Genomic DNA, 17,864 nt, shown 5'->3' on the forward strand with positions numbered 1-17,864 from the left:
ACTTCAAGATGAATGAAGAAGTCAGTCGCTCAGTTTTTATTCTCAGAGCTCCACATTGAGATTGCGAAAGATAGAGGAATGTGTTCTCTCACAATGTTTTGTGTGAAAGTGCTATTTGCTCTATGACAAACTGTACCACTGACTCTCTATACAGAATCATTCTGAGATGATCAGTAGGGACTCAGTTCCTGACTACAAACAGGAAACCAGACATGTCTACACACACACACACGCACACACACGCACACACACACACACACACACACACACACACACACACACACACACAGTGAATTAATATAGATGATGTCGATTAAGGCAGCCTCCCCCAACTCTCTGATTCAGAGGGGTTGGGTTAAATGCGGAAGACACATTTCAGTTGAATGCATTCAGTTGTACAACTGACTAGGTATTCCCCTTTCCCTTTCACTTTATAGGTAGTTTTACCTCTCACCTTATTTCGTTCAGTTGTGTAACGGTGGTTTGAAACAAGATGCTTTTTGAGGAAAGGCTAGAACAGAACTTTATGATCAAGATCAACATTCAGTAATTTTACAACAAAATAAATTACATAAATTTAGAACCAGTCAGTTTCCTATTCAGTTTCATATCACACAACTCTTTGCACTGATACTGTGAGTCCAATAGAAGCCACTAGATGAAAATGAAGTTACATGGCTTTCTGAATTTGGGACGCTATGGTGTGTGTTTGTTGAAATTCTATATCAGCACACAAATTACTAATCAATCATAAGGAGTTTTATGGGAAAGTTACAGCAGAAATTACAACAACAACATCTCAATATAGTAATATAATTCATGAATAATATGCAATGTACAAATGAGCTCAAGCTTTACACAAAAAGGCATTGTGAATGGAAAACTGTTTGGACAAAGTATAAAATCAGCGATACAATTGTATGTTTCAAAAAGCATAAGAATGGTTTATATTTACAGCAACATAGAAAATAAGTGCAATTACATCTGACTAAGAACACAAAATAGACACATTTATAAACAAACAAACAAACTAACTAATATAGCAGATGGCATTTGCATGTCAAGATACAATCTCTATCAACTCAAAGATTGGTGTCATTCTGTAAAAGAAATTCACGAAAATGTAAGTAACAACACTTATTCACTCAACTAAGTCAGGTCACGAGGCCAGGAGAAACACTGGGACCTAAGATGAGTCAAGAAAGGCAACAAATGACTCTGGTCAGGTGTCATCTAGTCTAGTCATATCATACTACAGTTGGTCAATCAGTAAACAAGACGTGTTGTGTTACAGTATTCACTTCAATATGCTAAACAGTAGCTCTTTCAGTCTGTTTCTGCTCTCTTGCCAACTCCTTGTGGAAACATCATGCCAAATTTTTGGCTTGACAATGACCATGTAGTAGAGGAAAACACAAACAGACCTGGGATCAGCCTAGCTAACTAGGGTTTATTGACCTATTCTATTCCTCATGAGGTCACCCTATGAGAGGTGATCAAATGGAATAGAGTAGAGGTCTTAGTGCAGACTGAGCTTGTCAAGTCATGTCAGGGCTTTATCCCCCCAACTCAGTCCCAGTTAATTACCTAGAAGACCATTTCACTTCCCCTATCTATCCTATGAAGTATAGGCTACACCTGCTGGATCCAGCCGTGATAGAGAGAGGCTCTGTTCCAATATCCACACATGTATACCACTTAGAAGCAATGTAATTGGCATGTATTCAGAAATGTATTTGGCAAGTAGTGTACTAGTATGGACAATGGGACAGTCCTGTGTATACAGGTCTCAGTATGGAAGTGTCAGTGCATGGAGGGGGGTGGGATAGGGCTCTAGATCTCTAACATAACTTACATTAAGTAGTAAAGTGGAGATCTCCTGGGGAAAAGCCCTATGCGGAAAAGATTGAGGTGGAGAGCCACGGTGGACACACTTGGTTCTCAAGGGGGTCTAGAGGATTGAATCAAAAGTCAAGTCTAGCCCCACATGGCAGGGATCCTGTATGAGCGTGAAGGGCCTGAGTAGGGTACATCTGCATAGGGGCCTGAAGCTGAGTAGGGGCAGTTGTAGTGACAGACACAGGACTGGATCATCATGACTGCCCGGTATAGGACCCTGCCTGTGGGGCACCGGAATGCCACTGTGGCCGTGCTGGTCCGGTAGGGGGTGCAGCAGCGGGCATCGGTGCATTGGCCGCAGTACCGGGGCCGGTAGACTCGTTTGCTGTAGCAGCCCTGGTGCACCAGTCTCACTGGCACCACCGACCTGTAGCTCGGCTCGCAGCGCCGGCCCCACTGGAAAAACACATACAGATCACCAATGTTAACCTACTAGATGAGCTCATGGCTGCTGAGAATAGAGGTTCATTTATGTTTTATTAAATTAGGAATGAACTCAAATGCACTTATTGAAGAAAATATATAACACCATAATACATACTTTTTTGTACAATGTTGTACACATAGCACATGCTTTTCCAACACAAGCATACGCCAGACCAGACAGAACGGCCATTTAATAAAGGACTGCACACTTTACATTAGAGTCGAGGTGACAAGAACATTTTAAAACATATGAGGCCTACGCATGGCATGGGTCCTGTTGACCTTATATAATATCCCTGTTGCAATAACCTAATATCCCTGTTGAAATAACCTAATACCCCTGATGACATAACCTAATATCCCTGTTGCCATAACCTAACATCCCTGCTGACATAATATAATAGGCCTGTTGACAAAACCTAATATCCCTGTAGACAAAGCCTAATATCCCTGTTGAAATAATCTAATATCCCTGTTGAAATAACCTAGTATCCCTGTTGACATAACATAATATCACTGTTGACATAAACTATTATCCCTGTTGACATAATATAATATGCCTGTTGACATAACCTAATACCCCTGTTGACATAATCTAATATCCCTGTTGACATAACCTAATATCACTGTTGACATAACCTAATATCCCTGTTTACATAACCTAATATCTCTGTTGACATAACCTAATATCCCTGTTGACATAACCTAATATCCCTGTTGACATAACCTAATATCCATGTTGACATAATCTAATATCCCTGTTGACATAATCTAATATCCCTGTGGTCCTCTGTAGCTCAATTGGTAGAGCATGGCGCTTGTAACGCCAGGGTAGTGGGTTCGATCCTGTGACCACCCATACATAAAAATGTATGCACACATGACTGTAGGTTGCTTTGGATAAAAGCATCTGCTAAATGGCATATTATTATATTATTGTTGACATAGCCTACTATCCCTGTTGACATAACCTAATATCCCTGTTGACATAACCTAATGTCCCTGTTGACGTAACCTAATATCCCTGTTGACATAACCTAATATCCCTGTTGACATAACCTAATATCCCTGTTGACATAACCTAATGTCCCTGTTGACGTAACCTAATATCCCTGTTGACATAACCTAATATCCATGTTGACATAATCTAATATCCCTGTTGACATAACATATCATCCCTGTTGACAAAACTTAATATCCCGGTTGACATAACCTAATATCCTTATTGACATAACCTAAAATCCCTGTTGACATAACCTAATATCCCTGTTGACATAATCTAATATCTCTGTTGACATAACCTAATATCCCTGTTGAAATAACCTAATATCCCTTTTGACATAACCTAATATCCCTGTTGACATAACTTAATATCCCTGTTGACATAACCTAATGTGCCTGTTGACATAACCTAATATCCCTGTTGAAATAACCTAATGTCCCTGTTGACATAATCTAATATCCCTGTTGTCATAATCTAATATCCCTGTTGACATTATCTAATATCCGTGTTGACATAACCTAACATCCCTGTTGACATAACCTAATATACTAGTTGCCATAACCTAATATCCCTGTTGCCATAACCTAATATTCCTGTTAACATAACTTAATATCCTAGTTGACATAACCTACTGTCCCTGTTGAATAAACTAATATCCCTGTTGTCATAATTTAATATCCCTGTTGACGTAACCTAATATCCATGTTGACATAACTTAATATCCCTGTTGACATAACCTAATATCCCTGTTGACATAACCTAATATCCCTGTTGACATTACCTAATGTTTTGATGCATGTGATAGAAGGAGTCAGGCGCAGGAGAGTAATATGCATCCAAAAAGTTTATTCCGTCGATAAACAGTTGCCCAAGCATGCGACAACAAAACTCAGGCACAGGGGAAATATCTACACTGGTAAACAAACAAGGTAAGGGTAGCTCAACCGAGCTACACACAGCTCACAACAAACAATCACCCACACAGACAAGGAAGGTGTGTGTGAATAATTAGACAAGACAAGTGGAGTGATGATAAATGGATCACCAGCAGCTAGTAAGCCGGTGACGACGAACACCGAAACCTGCCCAAACAAGGAGGGGAGGCAGCCTCGGCGGAAGTCGTGACAGTACCCCATTGACGCAAGGCTCCAGTAGCGCGCCGACCCCGGCCTCGGGGACAGCCAGGAGGACGCGGAGCAGGGCGAGCCGGATATCCCTCACCGGGACCCCGCACCGTTCCTCCGGACCGTACCCCTCCCACTCCACGAGGTACTGAAGGCCCCCCACCCAACACCTCGAATCCAGGATGGAACGGACCGAGTATGCCGGGGCCCCCTCGATGTCCAGAGGAGGTGGAGGGACCTCCCGCACTTCAGACTCCTGGAGCGGACCAGCTACCACCGGCCTGAGGAGAGACACATGAAACGAGGGTTTAATACGGTAATCAGGGGGAAGTAATAACCTCTTTGTGACCTCGTTGACTCTCCTCAGAACTTTGAACGGCCCAACAAACCGCGGGCTCAGCTTCCGGCAGGGCAGGCGGAGGGGCAGATTCCGGGTCGAGAGCCAGACCCGATCCCCCGGTACAAAGACGGGGGCCTCACTGCGGTGGCGGTCAGCGTTGGCCTTCTGAAGACCCATGGCGCGTTGGAGGTGAACGTGGGTAGCATCCCACGTCTCCTCCGCGCACTGAAACCAGTCATCCACCGCAGGAGCCTCGGTCTGTCTCTGGTGCCACGGTGCCAGAACCGGTTGATAACCTAGAACACATTGGAAAGGAGTTAGGTTAGTGGAGGAGTGGCGGAGAGAGTTCTGGGCACCGACCACTCCCCCAGCCGGTCCTGGCAGTAGGACCGCAGGAACCTACCTACATCCTGATTTACCCGTTCCACCTGCCCATTACTCTCGGGGTGGAACCCAGAGGTCAGGCTGACCGAGACCCCCAGACGTTCCATGAACGCCTTCCAGACCTTGGACGTGAACTGGGGACCCTGGTCAGACACTATATCCTCTGGTACCCCGTAGTGCCGGAAGACGTGAGTAAACAGGGCCTCCGCAGTCTGCAGAGCCGTGGGGAGACCGGGCAGAGGAAGGAGGCGGCAGGACTTGGAGAAGCGGTCCACAACGACCAGGATGGTGGTGTTACCTTGGGAGAGGGGAAGATCAGTTAGAAAATCAATGCTAAGGTGAGACCATGGTCGTTGTGGAACTGGTAACAGTTGTAGCTTACCCGCTGGGAGGTGCCTAGGTGCCTTACTCTGGGCGCACACCAAGCAGGAGGAGACGTACACCCTCACGTCCTTAGCCAAGGTAGGCCACCAGTATTTCCGCTCAGGCAGTGCACTGTACGGCTGATACCTGGGTGACCAGAGGAGAGTGACGTGTGTGCTCAGTAGATCAGACGATCACGGATAAGAGCATGCACGTACTGCAGCCCATCTGGACACTGAGGTGGAGAGGGATCCATGCGTAATGCCTGCTCTATATCCGCGTCCATCGCCCATACTACCGGCGCTACAATGCAGGAGGCAGGCAGTATGGGAGTGTTGTCTCTGGGCCTCTCCTCTGTGTCATACAGCCAGGACAGCGCGTCTACCTTCACGTTCTTCGTACCCGGAATATATGACAGTGTAAACTCAAATAGGGCCCACCTGGCCTGGCGAGGATTCAGCCTCCTCGCTGGCCGGATGTACTCCAGGTTACGGTGGTCCATCCAGACGAGGAAAGGGTGTTTTCCCCCCTCGAGCCAATGCCTCCACACGGTCAAGGCTCGAACAACAGCCAACAGCTCCCGATCACCAACGCCGTAGTTCTGCTCGGGTGGCGTACCCGAGCGTTGAGACAGTTCAGCTCCTATCCCAACCTCGGACGCATCCACCTCCACTACGAACGGTAGTGATGAATCGGGGTGGGCCAGTACTGGGGCTGAGGTGAACAGACCCTGCAGTTTGCTAAAGGCCAGGTCAGCCTCAGCAGACCAGCGGAGCCGGGACGGCCCACCCTTCAACAGGGAGGTAATGGGAGCTGCGACCTTGCCAAAGCCCTTGATAAACCTCAGATAATAGTTGGCAAAGCCAAGGAAGCGCTGCACCTCCTTAACTGTGGTTGGAGTCGGCCAATTACGCACGGCTGAAATGTGATCTCCCTCCATCTCCACACCTGAGGTGGAAATGCGATATCCAAGGAAAGAGAAGGACTGCTGGAAAAACATACACTTCTCTGCTTTAGCATAAAGGTTATTTTCCAACAGTCGGGCCAGCACCTTGCGAACCAGGGACACATGCTCGGCTCGCGTAGCAGAATACACCAGGATGTCATCGATGTAGACCACTACACCGCGACCAAGCATGTCCCGAAACACCTCGTTCACAAAGGACTGGAAAACTGAGGGAGCATTCATCAAACCATAGGGCATCACCAGGTATTCATAATGCCCCGTGGTTGTGCTGAATGCTGTCTTCCACTCATCTCCCTCTCGGATACACACCAGGTTGAACGCACTCCTGAGATCTAATTTGGTGAAGAAGCGTGCCCCATGCATTGATTCAATCACTGAAGGAATGAGGGGGAGAGGATAACTACATCTTATTGTCTCCCTGTTCAGTGGTCGATAATCAATGCACGGGCGCAGACCTCCATCCTTCTTCTTCTCAAAGAAGAATCTCAAGGAGGCGGGTGAAGTGGAGGGACATATATACCCCTGGCGCAGGGACAAGGTGACATATGTTTCCATAGCCACCGTTTCAGCCTGTGACAGGGGGTATATATGACTCCTGGGAGGTACAGCGTCTACCCGGAGGTTTATCGCGCAATCCCCCGCCCGATGAGGTGGTAATTTAGTAGCCTGCGTTTTAGAGAACGCTTGCGCCAGATCTAGGTATTCAGGGGGAATGTGCACAGTGGAGGTACTGTCTGGACTTTCCACCGTGGTTGCACCAACGGAAACACCTAGACACCTACCCTGACACTCTCGCGACCACCCCGTGAGAACCCTCTGCGGCCATGAAAAGGTGGGGTTGTGGAGTGCTAGCCAAGGGATACCTAATACCACAGGCAAAGCAGGAGACTCAATAATGGAAAACGTCACCTGCTCACAATGATTCTCCTGGGTAATCATGGTGACTGGTGCAGTAACTTCCTTAACCAACTCGGACCCTAATGGTCAACTATCAAGTGCTCTGATGGGGCGTGGAATGGATAGGGGAATCAATGGAATGCCTATACGGTGTGCGAATGCCCTGTCCATAAAGTTCCCAGCTGCGCCTGAATCGACTAGCGCCTTACACTGGGGAACATCCATGTGCTCAGGAAAGGAGATTAGTATTTTACAGTGCGCAGCAGAGGGCTCTGAACGAGTGTGGGTGTTCGATACCTGGGGTGATGCGTGAGTGCCGTGCCTGCCGCCTCCAGGACCAAAATAACGTTGACTACGGCGTGTGGTGGATTGTCCCTTCGTGCCACCAGAGTGGCACTGTCGCTGTCCTCCTCCGCTCTCTCGGCTGGCGGCTCCACCCAGCTCCATCGGCTGGAGGTCCAAGTCTTCCGGGGTGAAAACGGGCAGACCCCTACCAGGACGTCCTCTGGCTGCCAGCAGGTTGTCCAACCGAATGGCCATGTCCACCAGTTTATCGAAGGACAACATGGTGTCCCGGCAGGCTAGCTCCCGTCGGACGTCCTCCCGCAGATGGCACCAGAAATGGTCGATTAGGGCCCACTCGTTCCACCCGGATCCCGCTGCCAGCTTCCGGAACTCCAACGCGAAGTCCTGCGCGGTCCTCGTCCCCTGCCTCAGGTGGACCAGTCGCTCACCCGCCTCTCGACCCTCGGGCAGGTGGTCGAATACCGCCCGAAAGAGGCGAGCGAACTCCCTGTAGTCCTCCAACGCAGCGCCTCCTTCGTTCCACACCGCGTTGGCCCACTCCAGGGCTTTCCCACAGAGGTAGGAAACGAGGACGGACACCTTCTCCCGCTCAGATGATTCCGGCCTGATGCTGGCGAAGTAAAGCTCCAATTGGAGGAGGAATCCCTGGCACAGCGCCGCTGTCCCCTCAAACGCCCATGGTCGGGATATCTGGATCACTCCTGGTGCTAGGGTGTAGGTGGCTGGATCCGGTTGGCCAGCTGGTCTCGACAGATCGGGTCTGTTCCTCTCCAGGCATTGGACGACCTGAAGAACCTGATCCATCGCTTCCCCCAAGCTGGCCAGCATCGTGGAGTGCTCCTGGACCTGTGCCATGACTCCAGGCATGCGCTCTTCTCCTGCTGACTCCATAGCAAGGTGGGTGGTTCTGTGATGCGTGTGATAGAAGGAGTCAGGCGCAGGAGAGTAAAACGCATCCAAAAAGTTTATTCCGTCAATAAACAGTTGCGCAAGCATGCGACAACAAAACTCAGGCACAGGGGAAATATCTACCCTGGCAAACAAACAAGGTAAGGGTAGCTCAACTGAGCTACACACAGCTCACAACAAACAATCACCCACACAGACAAGGAAGCAGAGGGAACACTAATACAATGACTAATTGGGGATAAGGACCAGGTGTGTTTGATTAAGTGGAGTGATGATAAATGGATCGGCAGCAGCTAGTAAGCTGGTGACGACGAACGCCGAAACCTGCCCGAACAAGGAGGGGAGGCAGCCTCGGCGGAAGTCATGACAATTGTCCCTGATGACATAACCTACTATCCCTGTTGACATAATCTAATATCCCTGTTCACATAATCTAATATCCCTGTTGACATAACCTAATGTCCCTGTTGATATAACTTAATATCCCGGTTGACATAACCTAATATCCCTGTTGACATAACCTAATATCCCTGTTGACATAACCTAATATCCCTGTGACATAACATACTATCCCCGTTGACATAACCTAATATCCCTGTTGATATAACCGCAAATCCCTTTTGACATAACCTAATATCCCTGTTGCCATAATCTAATATCCCTGTTGACATAACCTAATATCCTTGTTGACATAACCTAATATCCATGTTGACATAACCTAATTTCCCAGTTGAAATAATCTAATATCCCTGTTGACATAACTTAATATCCCTGTTGACATATCTAATATCCCTGTGACGTAACCTAATATCCCTTTTGACATAACCTAATATCCCTGTTGACATAACCTAATATCCCTGTTGACATAACCTAATATCCCTATTGACATAACTTAATATCCCGGTTGACATAACCTAATATCCCTGTTGATATAACCGAAAATCCCTTTTGACATAACCTAATATCCCTGTTGCCATAATCTAATATCCCTGTTGACATAACCTAATATCCCTGTTGACATAACCTAACATCCATGGTGACATAACCTAATTTCCCTGTTGAAATAATCTAATATCCCTGTTGACATAACTTAATATCCCTGTTGACATAACTTAATATCCCGGTTGACATAACCTAATATCCCTGTTGATATAACCTAATGTCCCTGTTGACATAACCTAACATCCCTGTTGCCATAACCTAATATCCCTGTTGACATAGCCTAATATCCCTGTTGACATAACCTAAAATCCCTGTTGACATAATTTAATATCCCTGTTGACATAACCTAATATCCCTGGTGACATAACTTAATGTCCCTGTTGACATAACCTAATATCCCTGGTGACATAACCTAATGTCCCTGTTGACATAACCTAATATCCCTGGTGACATAACCTAATATCCCTGTTGACATAACCTAATATCCCTGGTGACATAACCTAATATCCCTGTTGACATAGCCAAAGCCAGTTGGGGAGTGGGTTACAAGAGGTTATATAGGCAGGTATGGGCTCACCATGGGGCTTCTGCGTGGCTGGAGTGCCTGACAGGGCCGGACCTTACAAAGACGGCTCTGCATCTCGAGCCGGCAGGCTGGGTTCTTGTTGGAGACCCGCGTGGAGACCCCAACGCCACAAGTCCGGGAGCAGACACTCCACTCTGTACTCTGGTCTATACAGTTGAAGGCTGGGTTCTGCTGAGGACCAGACAGGTCTGGCCACAACCTGTCTGATCTGGAGGCTGGAGAGAGGAGGCCAGAAGAGAATGAGACTGAATGGTGAATTTCCTGAAGAATACTTGATTGCTGTCTAAAAAAAAATAAGAAGAAATATGGGGAATAACAGCAGTGCGCTTCGAGAAGGCACACTAACAGGACAATGAGGAATTACTGACTTGTCACGACATCCAGCTGTTAACAATTCAATCAGAGCCAAACAAACTCATCTCGACATCATGGTTGACAACTCCGTTGTGTCCTCCTCCCAGAGTGCAAAGAGCCTTGGCGTGACCCTGGACAACACCCTGTCGTTCTCCGCTAACATCAAGGCGGTGCAGGAGCCAAAAAAATAAATATATATATATATATATATATATATAATAGAATTATTGTAAAATTAACTCTGTCCATAAGGTGTAGATAGTAAGTATAGACCGGAAGTAGAGGCCTGGGCATTGTTGTTCACTAATTTACTCCAAGTAGGGAAAGGATGGCGGGGTTGAAAAGTAATAAAGGGGAGTATATATAAAAAACATGGGGGATTGGAAGTGATGCAGACAATTACATTGATAGAAGATACAATCTATCTGCAATATTAAGCTGATCCATCCCAAAAAAAAAAAAAAAAAACATCAAGGCGGTGACCCGATCCTGTAGGTTCATGCTACAACATTTGCAGAGTACGACCATGCCTTACATAGGAAGCGGCACAGGTCCTAATCCAGGCACTTGTCATCTCCCGTCTGGATTACTGCAACTCGCTGTTGGCTGGGCTCCCTGCCTGTGCCATTAAACCCCTACAACTCATCCAGAACGCCGCAGCCCGTGTGGTGTTCGACCTTCCCAAGTTCTCTCACGTCACCCCGCTCCTCCGCACACTCCACTGGCTTCCAGTTGAAGCTCGCATCTGCTACAAGACCATGGTGCTTGCCTACGGAGCTGCAAGGGGAACGGCACCTCCGTACCTTCAGGCTCTGATCAGTCCCTACACCCAAACGAGGGCATTGCATTCATCCACTTCTGGCCTACTGGCTCCCCTACCTCTGTGGAAGCACAGTTCCCGCTCAGCCCAGTCAAAACTGTTCGCTGCTCTGGCACCCCAATGGTGGAACAAGGTCCCTCACGACGCCAGGACAGCGGAGTCACTCGCCACCTTCCGGAGACACTTGAAACCCCACCTCTTTAAGGAATACCTGGGATAGGATAAAGTAATCCTTCTACCCCCCCTTACCCCACCCCCCAAAAAATAAATAAAATAAAATAATTACAATTGTAAAGTGGTTGTCCCACTGGCTATCATAAGGTGAATGCACCAATTTGTAAGTCGCTCTGGATAAGAGCGTCTGCTAAATGACGAAAATGTAATGTAAAATGTAATCTGACATGAATTCCCTGTTAATATATATTTTTTTTATCAGCGTGTTTCAGATGTCATAATGTCTCTTATTGACTCAAATGGCCTCAAATTGGACAGGAACTTTTTGTATTTTTATATCACAGAAAAGCAGTGTTATCAATGGAGATAGTATCTCCGGTCGGATCTGTGAGTCATAATAATCAGCTGTTTTTTTTGATCAGCTGTGTTTCTCTAACACAGTACGGAAAAAGGTCAAGGCTTTGAAATTCTAGAACACTCAGAACAAAATGTTCCATAGCTATTGATATAGCTTGATTAGGTGACAGCGTCAGAAATTATAGATGTTTTATTTTCTTAGTGGTTTTATTTTCCTAACCTACTATTTCAGACTCCTTGGGCTTCTTATGTTTCATTGTTGTGTAGCCTAGCCATGCGTCTTGTTATGAAACTAGGGATTTGTCCCAAATGGCACCCTATTCCCTATATAGAGCACTATCGGTTTTGATCAAAAGTAGTGAACTATATAGCGAATAGGGTGCCATTTGGGACGCACACATAGGAAACATGGTCCACTGGAAGAGGGCTTATTATTTTAACAATAATGTGCATCTTCATCTGGCCAGACTTTTCCAATGAAATGCTGCGGTTATATTTGGACATTGTGTCTTTTCATTTGGCCAGACTCACCCCAATAAAATGCTAAAGATCCGTCAATAAAAGACGTCAGACTGTGAGTGTCAGTGACAGAGCTCAAATAAATGTGGGATGCTAAATATTGTCCTACAGCTTGATCAACAAAATAACATTTGTCATTGTGGTATCCAATTGTGTGTGAACAATTCCTTATATATGTGAAGTTGCTTGTCTAAAACCAGAAAATAACGTTTGGAATCCACAGTGTCCTTTAAAGATGGTCCAGTTTAAAGATGTAGCAGAAACCTGCGTCAGAACAGAGGATGACTAGCCTGGTCCCAGATCTGTTTGTACTGTATAGCCAATGACAACCACCATAGTAGTGGGCTATACAGCACAAACAGATCTGGGACCAGGCAAGTGTATGACTGTTATCCAAGCCTGATGTTACCTGTGATGGCATCCTGAATTATGGTATTGTCCATGTTCTCACACACCCACTCCTTGCAGCACTTCCCAGGCAGCTGTACCCGCTGGGGGTGTGGGCAGTCTGGGCTGGGCAGACGGACGTCCTCAGGGCACAGGGGCACGCAGGTCACCCCTCCCCCCAGGCAGCGGCACTGGGTGGCACAGGAGGGCTGGAACACCTGGCCATCCAGGTAGGAAACCCCATTCAGCTCACAGCCCAACTCCTGACCTGGATGGGTATGAACAGAACAGACCTGTGTTCAAATACTATTTGAAATCTATCAAATACTTTGAGCGTTTGCTCTAACCTGCCTGGAGTCCAGATGGGCTGGGTTTGCATTTTTGGGACTATTCTATTGCTCCATCAAGCCAGGCAAGCTCAATCAAGCACATATAAAGTATTTGAAATGATTTCAAATAGTATTTGAACCCCAGTATGATGTGGGAACAGGACAGAGAGATCCTCTTAGGCTCCTTACCCTGGACTGGCAGCCCCACCCTAACCCTAACCCATACCCTGGAACATGGCCCCTGCTCTGGTCTGGAGGAAATACAATTAGGAAAGGAAAACCTCAAACCGAGAGAGAGAGAGAGAGAGAGAGAGAGAGAGAGAGAGAGAGAGAGAGAGAGAGACAGAGAGAGAGAGAGAGAAAGGGAGAGAGAGAGAGAGACAGAGAGAAGGAGAGAGAGAGACAGAGTTACAGAGCTTGTGTGAGAGCGAGGTAAGAACACAAGAGGCTCATGTCTACTGCCAAGCCTGTGGGTTGTTATGTGATGTTATGGGAAACCAGGCTGTGTCCCAAATGGCACCCTACTCCCTATTAAGTGCACTGCTCTGGTCAAAAGTAGTACACTATGTAGGGAATAGGGTGCCATTTGGGACACAGTCCAGGCCTGGGGAGACTGAGGAGTCTGTTTTGCAATCCATGTGTGTTGTCTCTGCAATCTATCATTCTCAGTGGGCAGTCATCAGGGGAAGTGTGTCAACACCACCACTGAAAATAGAGGTTGAGATGTTTTGGAATACAGTCAAACTAAAGCCCCTCCGCTCTGCGGCTGGCTGGCTGGCTGAGTATAGGCCCTAAACAGAGTGTCTGTTTGGCCCTCTCATACATACAGACATTCAGATAGAGTGCAGCTTCAAACCCCCTCCCTTTATATGCTTATTGTCATGGGCAGATGTTGGTTGTTTAGTGTTAGAAAATAGTTGTCTGTTTGTCCCACCCACACAGACACAGACTGCAAAGCCAAACCACACCTGGTCTATACTGTTTATCTGACTCTGAATCTTTCAGGCCTGGGTTTGGCTTGGGCAGAGTCTGCTGGTTTACTGTTAGGAAGGGTGGCACTGTTGTGTTTGCTTATGACTGAAAGTCAATAAACAATTGGCACTCACTGGAACACTCTCCAGGGTCGCTGGGGAAGCTGGCGCTGTAGTCACACTGCAGTCCTCGCTGGCTATCACACACGTACAGATCACTGCAGGCCTCCCCCTGCTGCCGGGCACACACCTGGCAGCACTGGCAGCCATCCAGGACCAGAGGGACTCCAGCTGGGCACAGGGGCACGGGGCTGGGGCACTGGCATGGGCCCGGGCATAGCTGACACCACACCTAGAGTAACACAGGGGGCAAAGGTTAGAGCAGGCTGAGGTTAGAGCAAGAGAAGTAGGAGGTCAGTTGTTGTTGTTGTTGTCGTCATCATCATTATCATCTTCATCATTATTATTATTATCATAGTCTTCATTGTCGCCATCATCATAATCGTTATCAACATCATCATCATAGTTGAAAAATGCTGCAGTTATGTTCTGAAATAAAACATCCTTTCTTTGACCAACTGATAGCATGTGTATTTGGTAGAAGTGCTTTGTCTGGGGAACACTATGTCCAACACTGTCTAGTCAAAATACTCCTGTTTTCAATTACATGCAGTTAATGGAGCCAACCCACAGCAGGCAGCCTTTGGACATACTGGCCTCAATTATTCACTGACGGAGCAATCTCATTCCTCCCTTGGACTCTACAATTGTTTTAAACATAATTTGTCATCTCAAACGATTCTCTGTGGCAACTATACAATAGAACATCAAACATTCACAATATTCTTCATTCATCCATATTTACCAATGTTGATCATTATTATTCATGATGATCAAAGTGTACAAAAATGCAAAAAAAAAATGTTTAGGCCATTCTAAATAACAAAATACACAAAAATAAAGTAATATGCATTGTACAATACTGGTACATCATGCAATGAATAGCTTCTTGTACAAATATTACAAATCGGCTATAGAATAAGTTACAAATATTACAACTTGGCTATAGAGTAAGTTACAAATTGGCTATCGAGTAAGTTACAAATATTACAAATTGTCTCTAGAGTAAGTTATAAAAATGACAAATTGGCTCTAGAGTAAGTTACAAATATTGCAAATCGGCTATAGAATAAGTTACAAATATTACAACTTGGCTATAGAGTAAGTTACAAATTGGCTATAGAGTAAGTTACAAATATTACAAATCGGCTATAGAATAAGTTACAAATATTACAAATTGGCTCTAGAGTAAGTTACAAAAATTACAAATTGGCTATAAAGTTACAAATATTACAAATTGGCTATAGAGTAAGTTACAAATATTACAAATGTTCTATAGAGTAAGTTACAAATATTACAAATTGGCTCTAGTGTAAGTTACAAATATTACAAATTGGCTCTAGAGTAAGTTACAAATATTACAAATGTTCTATAGAGTAAGTTACAAATATTACAAATTGGCTCTAGAGTAAGTTACAAATATTACAAATTGGCTCTAGAGTAAGTTACAAATATTACAAATTGGCTCTAGAGTAGGTTACGAATATTACAAATGTTCTATACAGTAAGTTACAAATATTACAAATGTACTATACAGTAAGTTACAAATATTACAAATGATCTATAGAGTAAGTTACAAATATTACAAATTGGCTCGAGTAAGTTACAAATATTACAAATTGGCTCTAGAGTAAGTTAGAAATATTACAAATGTTCTATAGAGTAAGTTACAAATATTACAAATTGGCTCTAGAGTAAGTTACAAATATTACAAATTGGCTCTAGAGTAAGTTACAAATATTACAAATGTTCTATAGAGTAAGTTACAAATATTACAAATTGGCTCTAGAGTAAGTTACAAATATTACAAATTGGCTCTAGAGTAAGTTATAAAAATGACAAATTGGCTCTAGAGTAAGTTACAAATATTGCAAATCGGCTATAGAATAAGTTACAAATATTACAACTTGGCTATAGAGTAAGTTACAAATTGGCTATAGAGTAAGTTACAAATATTACAAATCGGCTATAGAATAAGTTACAAATATTACAAATTGGCTCTAGAGTAAGTTACAAAAATTACAAATTGGCTATAAAGTTACAAATATTACAAATTGGCTATAGAGTAAGTTACAAATATTACAAATGTTCTATAGAGTAAGTTACAAATATTACAAATTGGCTCTAGTGTAAGTTACAAATATTACAAATTGGCTCTAGAGTAAGTTACAAATATTACAAATGTTCTATAGAGTAAGTTACACATATTACAAATTGGCTCTAGAGTAAGTTACAAATATTACAAATTGGCTCTAGAGTAAGTTACAAATATTACAAATGTTCTATAGAGTAAGTTACAAATATTACAAATTGGCTCTAGAGTAAGTTACGAATATTACAAATGTTCTATACAGTAAGTTACAAATATTACAAATGTTCTATACAGTAAGTTACAAATATTACAAATGATCTATAGAGTAAGTTACAAATATTACAAATTGGCTCGAGTAAGTTACAAATATTACAAATTGGCTCTAGAGTAAGTTAGAAATATTACAAATGTTCTATAGAGTAAGTTACAAATATTACAAATTGGCTCTAGAGTAAGTTACACATATTACAAATTGGCTCTAGAGTAAGTTACAAATATTACAAATGTTCTATAGAGTAAGTTACAAATATTACAAATTGGCTCTAGAGTAAGTTACAAATATTACAAATTGGCTCTAGAGTAAGTTACAAATATTACAAATTGGCTCTAGAGTAAGTTACAAATATTACAAATGTTCTATACAGTAAGTTACAAATATTACAAATGTTCTATACAGTAAGTTACAAATATTACAAATGATCTATAGAGTAAGTTACAAATATTACAAATTGGCTCGAGTAAGTTACAAATATTACAAATTCGCTCTAGAGTAAGTTACAAATATTACAAATTGGCTCTAGAGTAAGTTACAAATATTACAAATTGGCTCTAGAGTAGGTTACAAATATTACAAATGTTCTATAGAGTAAGTTACAAATATTACAAATGTTCTATAGAGTAAGTTACAAATATTACAAATTGGCTCTAGAGTAAGTTACTAATAAAAACAACACTGGCATAAAAACAAACAATCAGTTCTATCAAAACTATCAATTCTACAGATTTAGTTTAATCTTCAACCACAGCCACCTGGAAGCTTCTGATAGATCTTTCCATGGAACAAATGGAATCAGTCAATGGAATGCAGTCACATTGATCTCCACAGACAGTCCACATCCTGAGCAACAGGTGTAAGATACAGGTACAGTTCACCTCCAGATACACACAAAGAGAAAAGCAGAATAGCAGTATGGCCTCACCTGGAGTGCACCAATACAGAGCAGTAAACCCAAGGCTATCACAGTGTCACTGAGTTGTCTTGAAATCTCCATTGAAACGACCGTAGGTTGATTGGACTGCTCTGTTGTGTCTGTCTAACCTCTAAGTGATGAAGTTGATGGTAGTGGTGCTAGCTAGCTAACAGTGCTGCTTGCTGTTGGCTAACTACTCATTCCTCTGCATGGGTGACATTTATAAAGTCTCTGCTGTGATGTCACAGAGCTGACAGCCGTGTAAACAGTCACTGGAGCGGGATCAGAAATGTTTCACATTCCTCCTACTCACTGTCATCCATTTACACTTCCAGCCCTTTTTCCCCTCCCTCCCTCCCGCTCAGTCTGCTGGTGTGCTGCTAAATTCACAGAGCTTAGCACAAG

General features: G+C 44.1%; 1 protein-coding gene across 2 annotated transcripts; it reads right to left on the reverse strand.

Annotated features, from left to right (window-relative positions):
• Window positions 1-502: 502 nt before the first annotated feature.
• On the reverse strand, window positions 503-17,654 carry LOC311148370 (CCN family member 2-like). Of its 2 annotated transcripts, XM_084185320.1 has the most exons (6): window positions 17,469-17,546; window positions 14,193-14,409; window positions 12,780-13,025; window positions 5,196-5,474; window positions 4,842-5,088; window positions 4,157-4,733 (listed from the first exon to the last, which is right to left on the reverse strand). In XM_084185320.1, exons 1-6 carry the CDS (start codon window positions 17,538-17,540, stop codon window positions 4,370-4,372), a joined length of 1,425 nt encoding a protein of 474 aa, XP_084041446.1. In that variant the 5' UTR covers window positions 17,541-17,546; the 3' UTR covers window positions 4,157-4,369. The 2 variants fall into 2 exon arrangements, with proteins under 2 accessions (XP_084041447.1, XP_084041446.1); XM_084185321.1 differs by lacking the exons at window positions 4,157-4,733; window positions 4,842-5,088; window positions 5,196-5,474 and adding exons at window positions 503-2,295; window positions 10,138-10,361 and having other exon boundaries at window positions 17,469-17,654.
• Window positions 17,655-17,864: the final 210 nt, after the last annotated feature.

Source organism: Coregonus lavaretus (assembly GCF_964263955.1).
Source record: "Coregonus lavaretus genome assembly, chromosome: 20".
Classification (NCBI taxonomy): Eukaryota; Metazoa; Chordata; class Actinopteri; order Salmoniformes; family Salmonidae; genus Coregonus; species Coregonus lavaretus.

What these genes read in the sequence shown, in the direction of transcription:
- LOC311148370 (XM_084185320.1), bottom strand. Translation starts at nt 17,540, where the DNA reads ATGGAGATTTCAAGACAACTCAGTGACACTGTGATAGCCTTGGGTTTA. An exon ending in CGACCCTGGAGAGTGTTCCA is followed by an intron (nt 13,026 to 14,192) that starts GTGAGTGCCAAT and finishes ATACCCATCCAG; the next exon opens with GTCAGGAGTTGGGCTGTGAG. An exon ending in TGCCGGAAGCTGAGCCCGCG is followed by an intron (nt 4,734 to 4,841) that starts GTTTGTTGGGCC and finishes GTCTCTCCTCAG; the next exon opens with GCCGGTGGTAGCTGGTCCGC.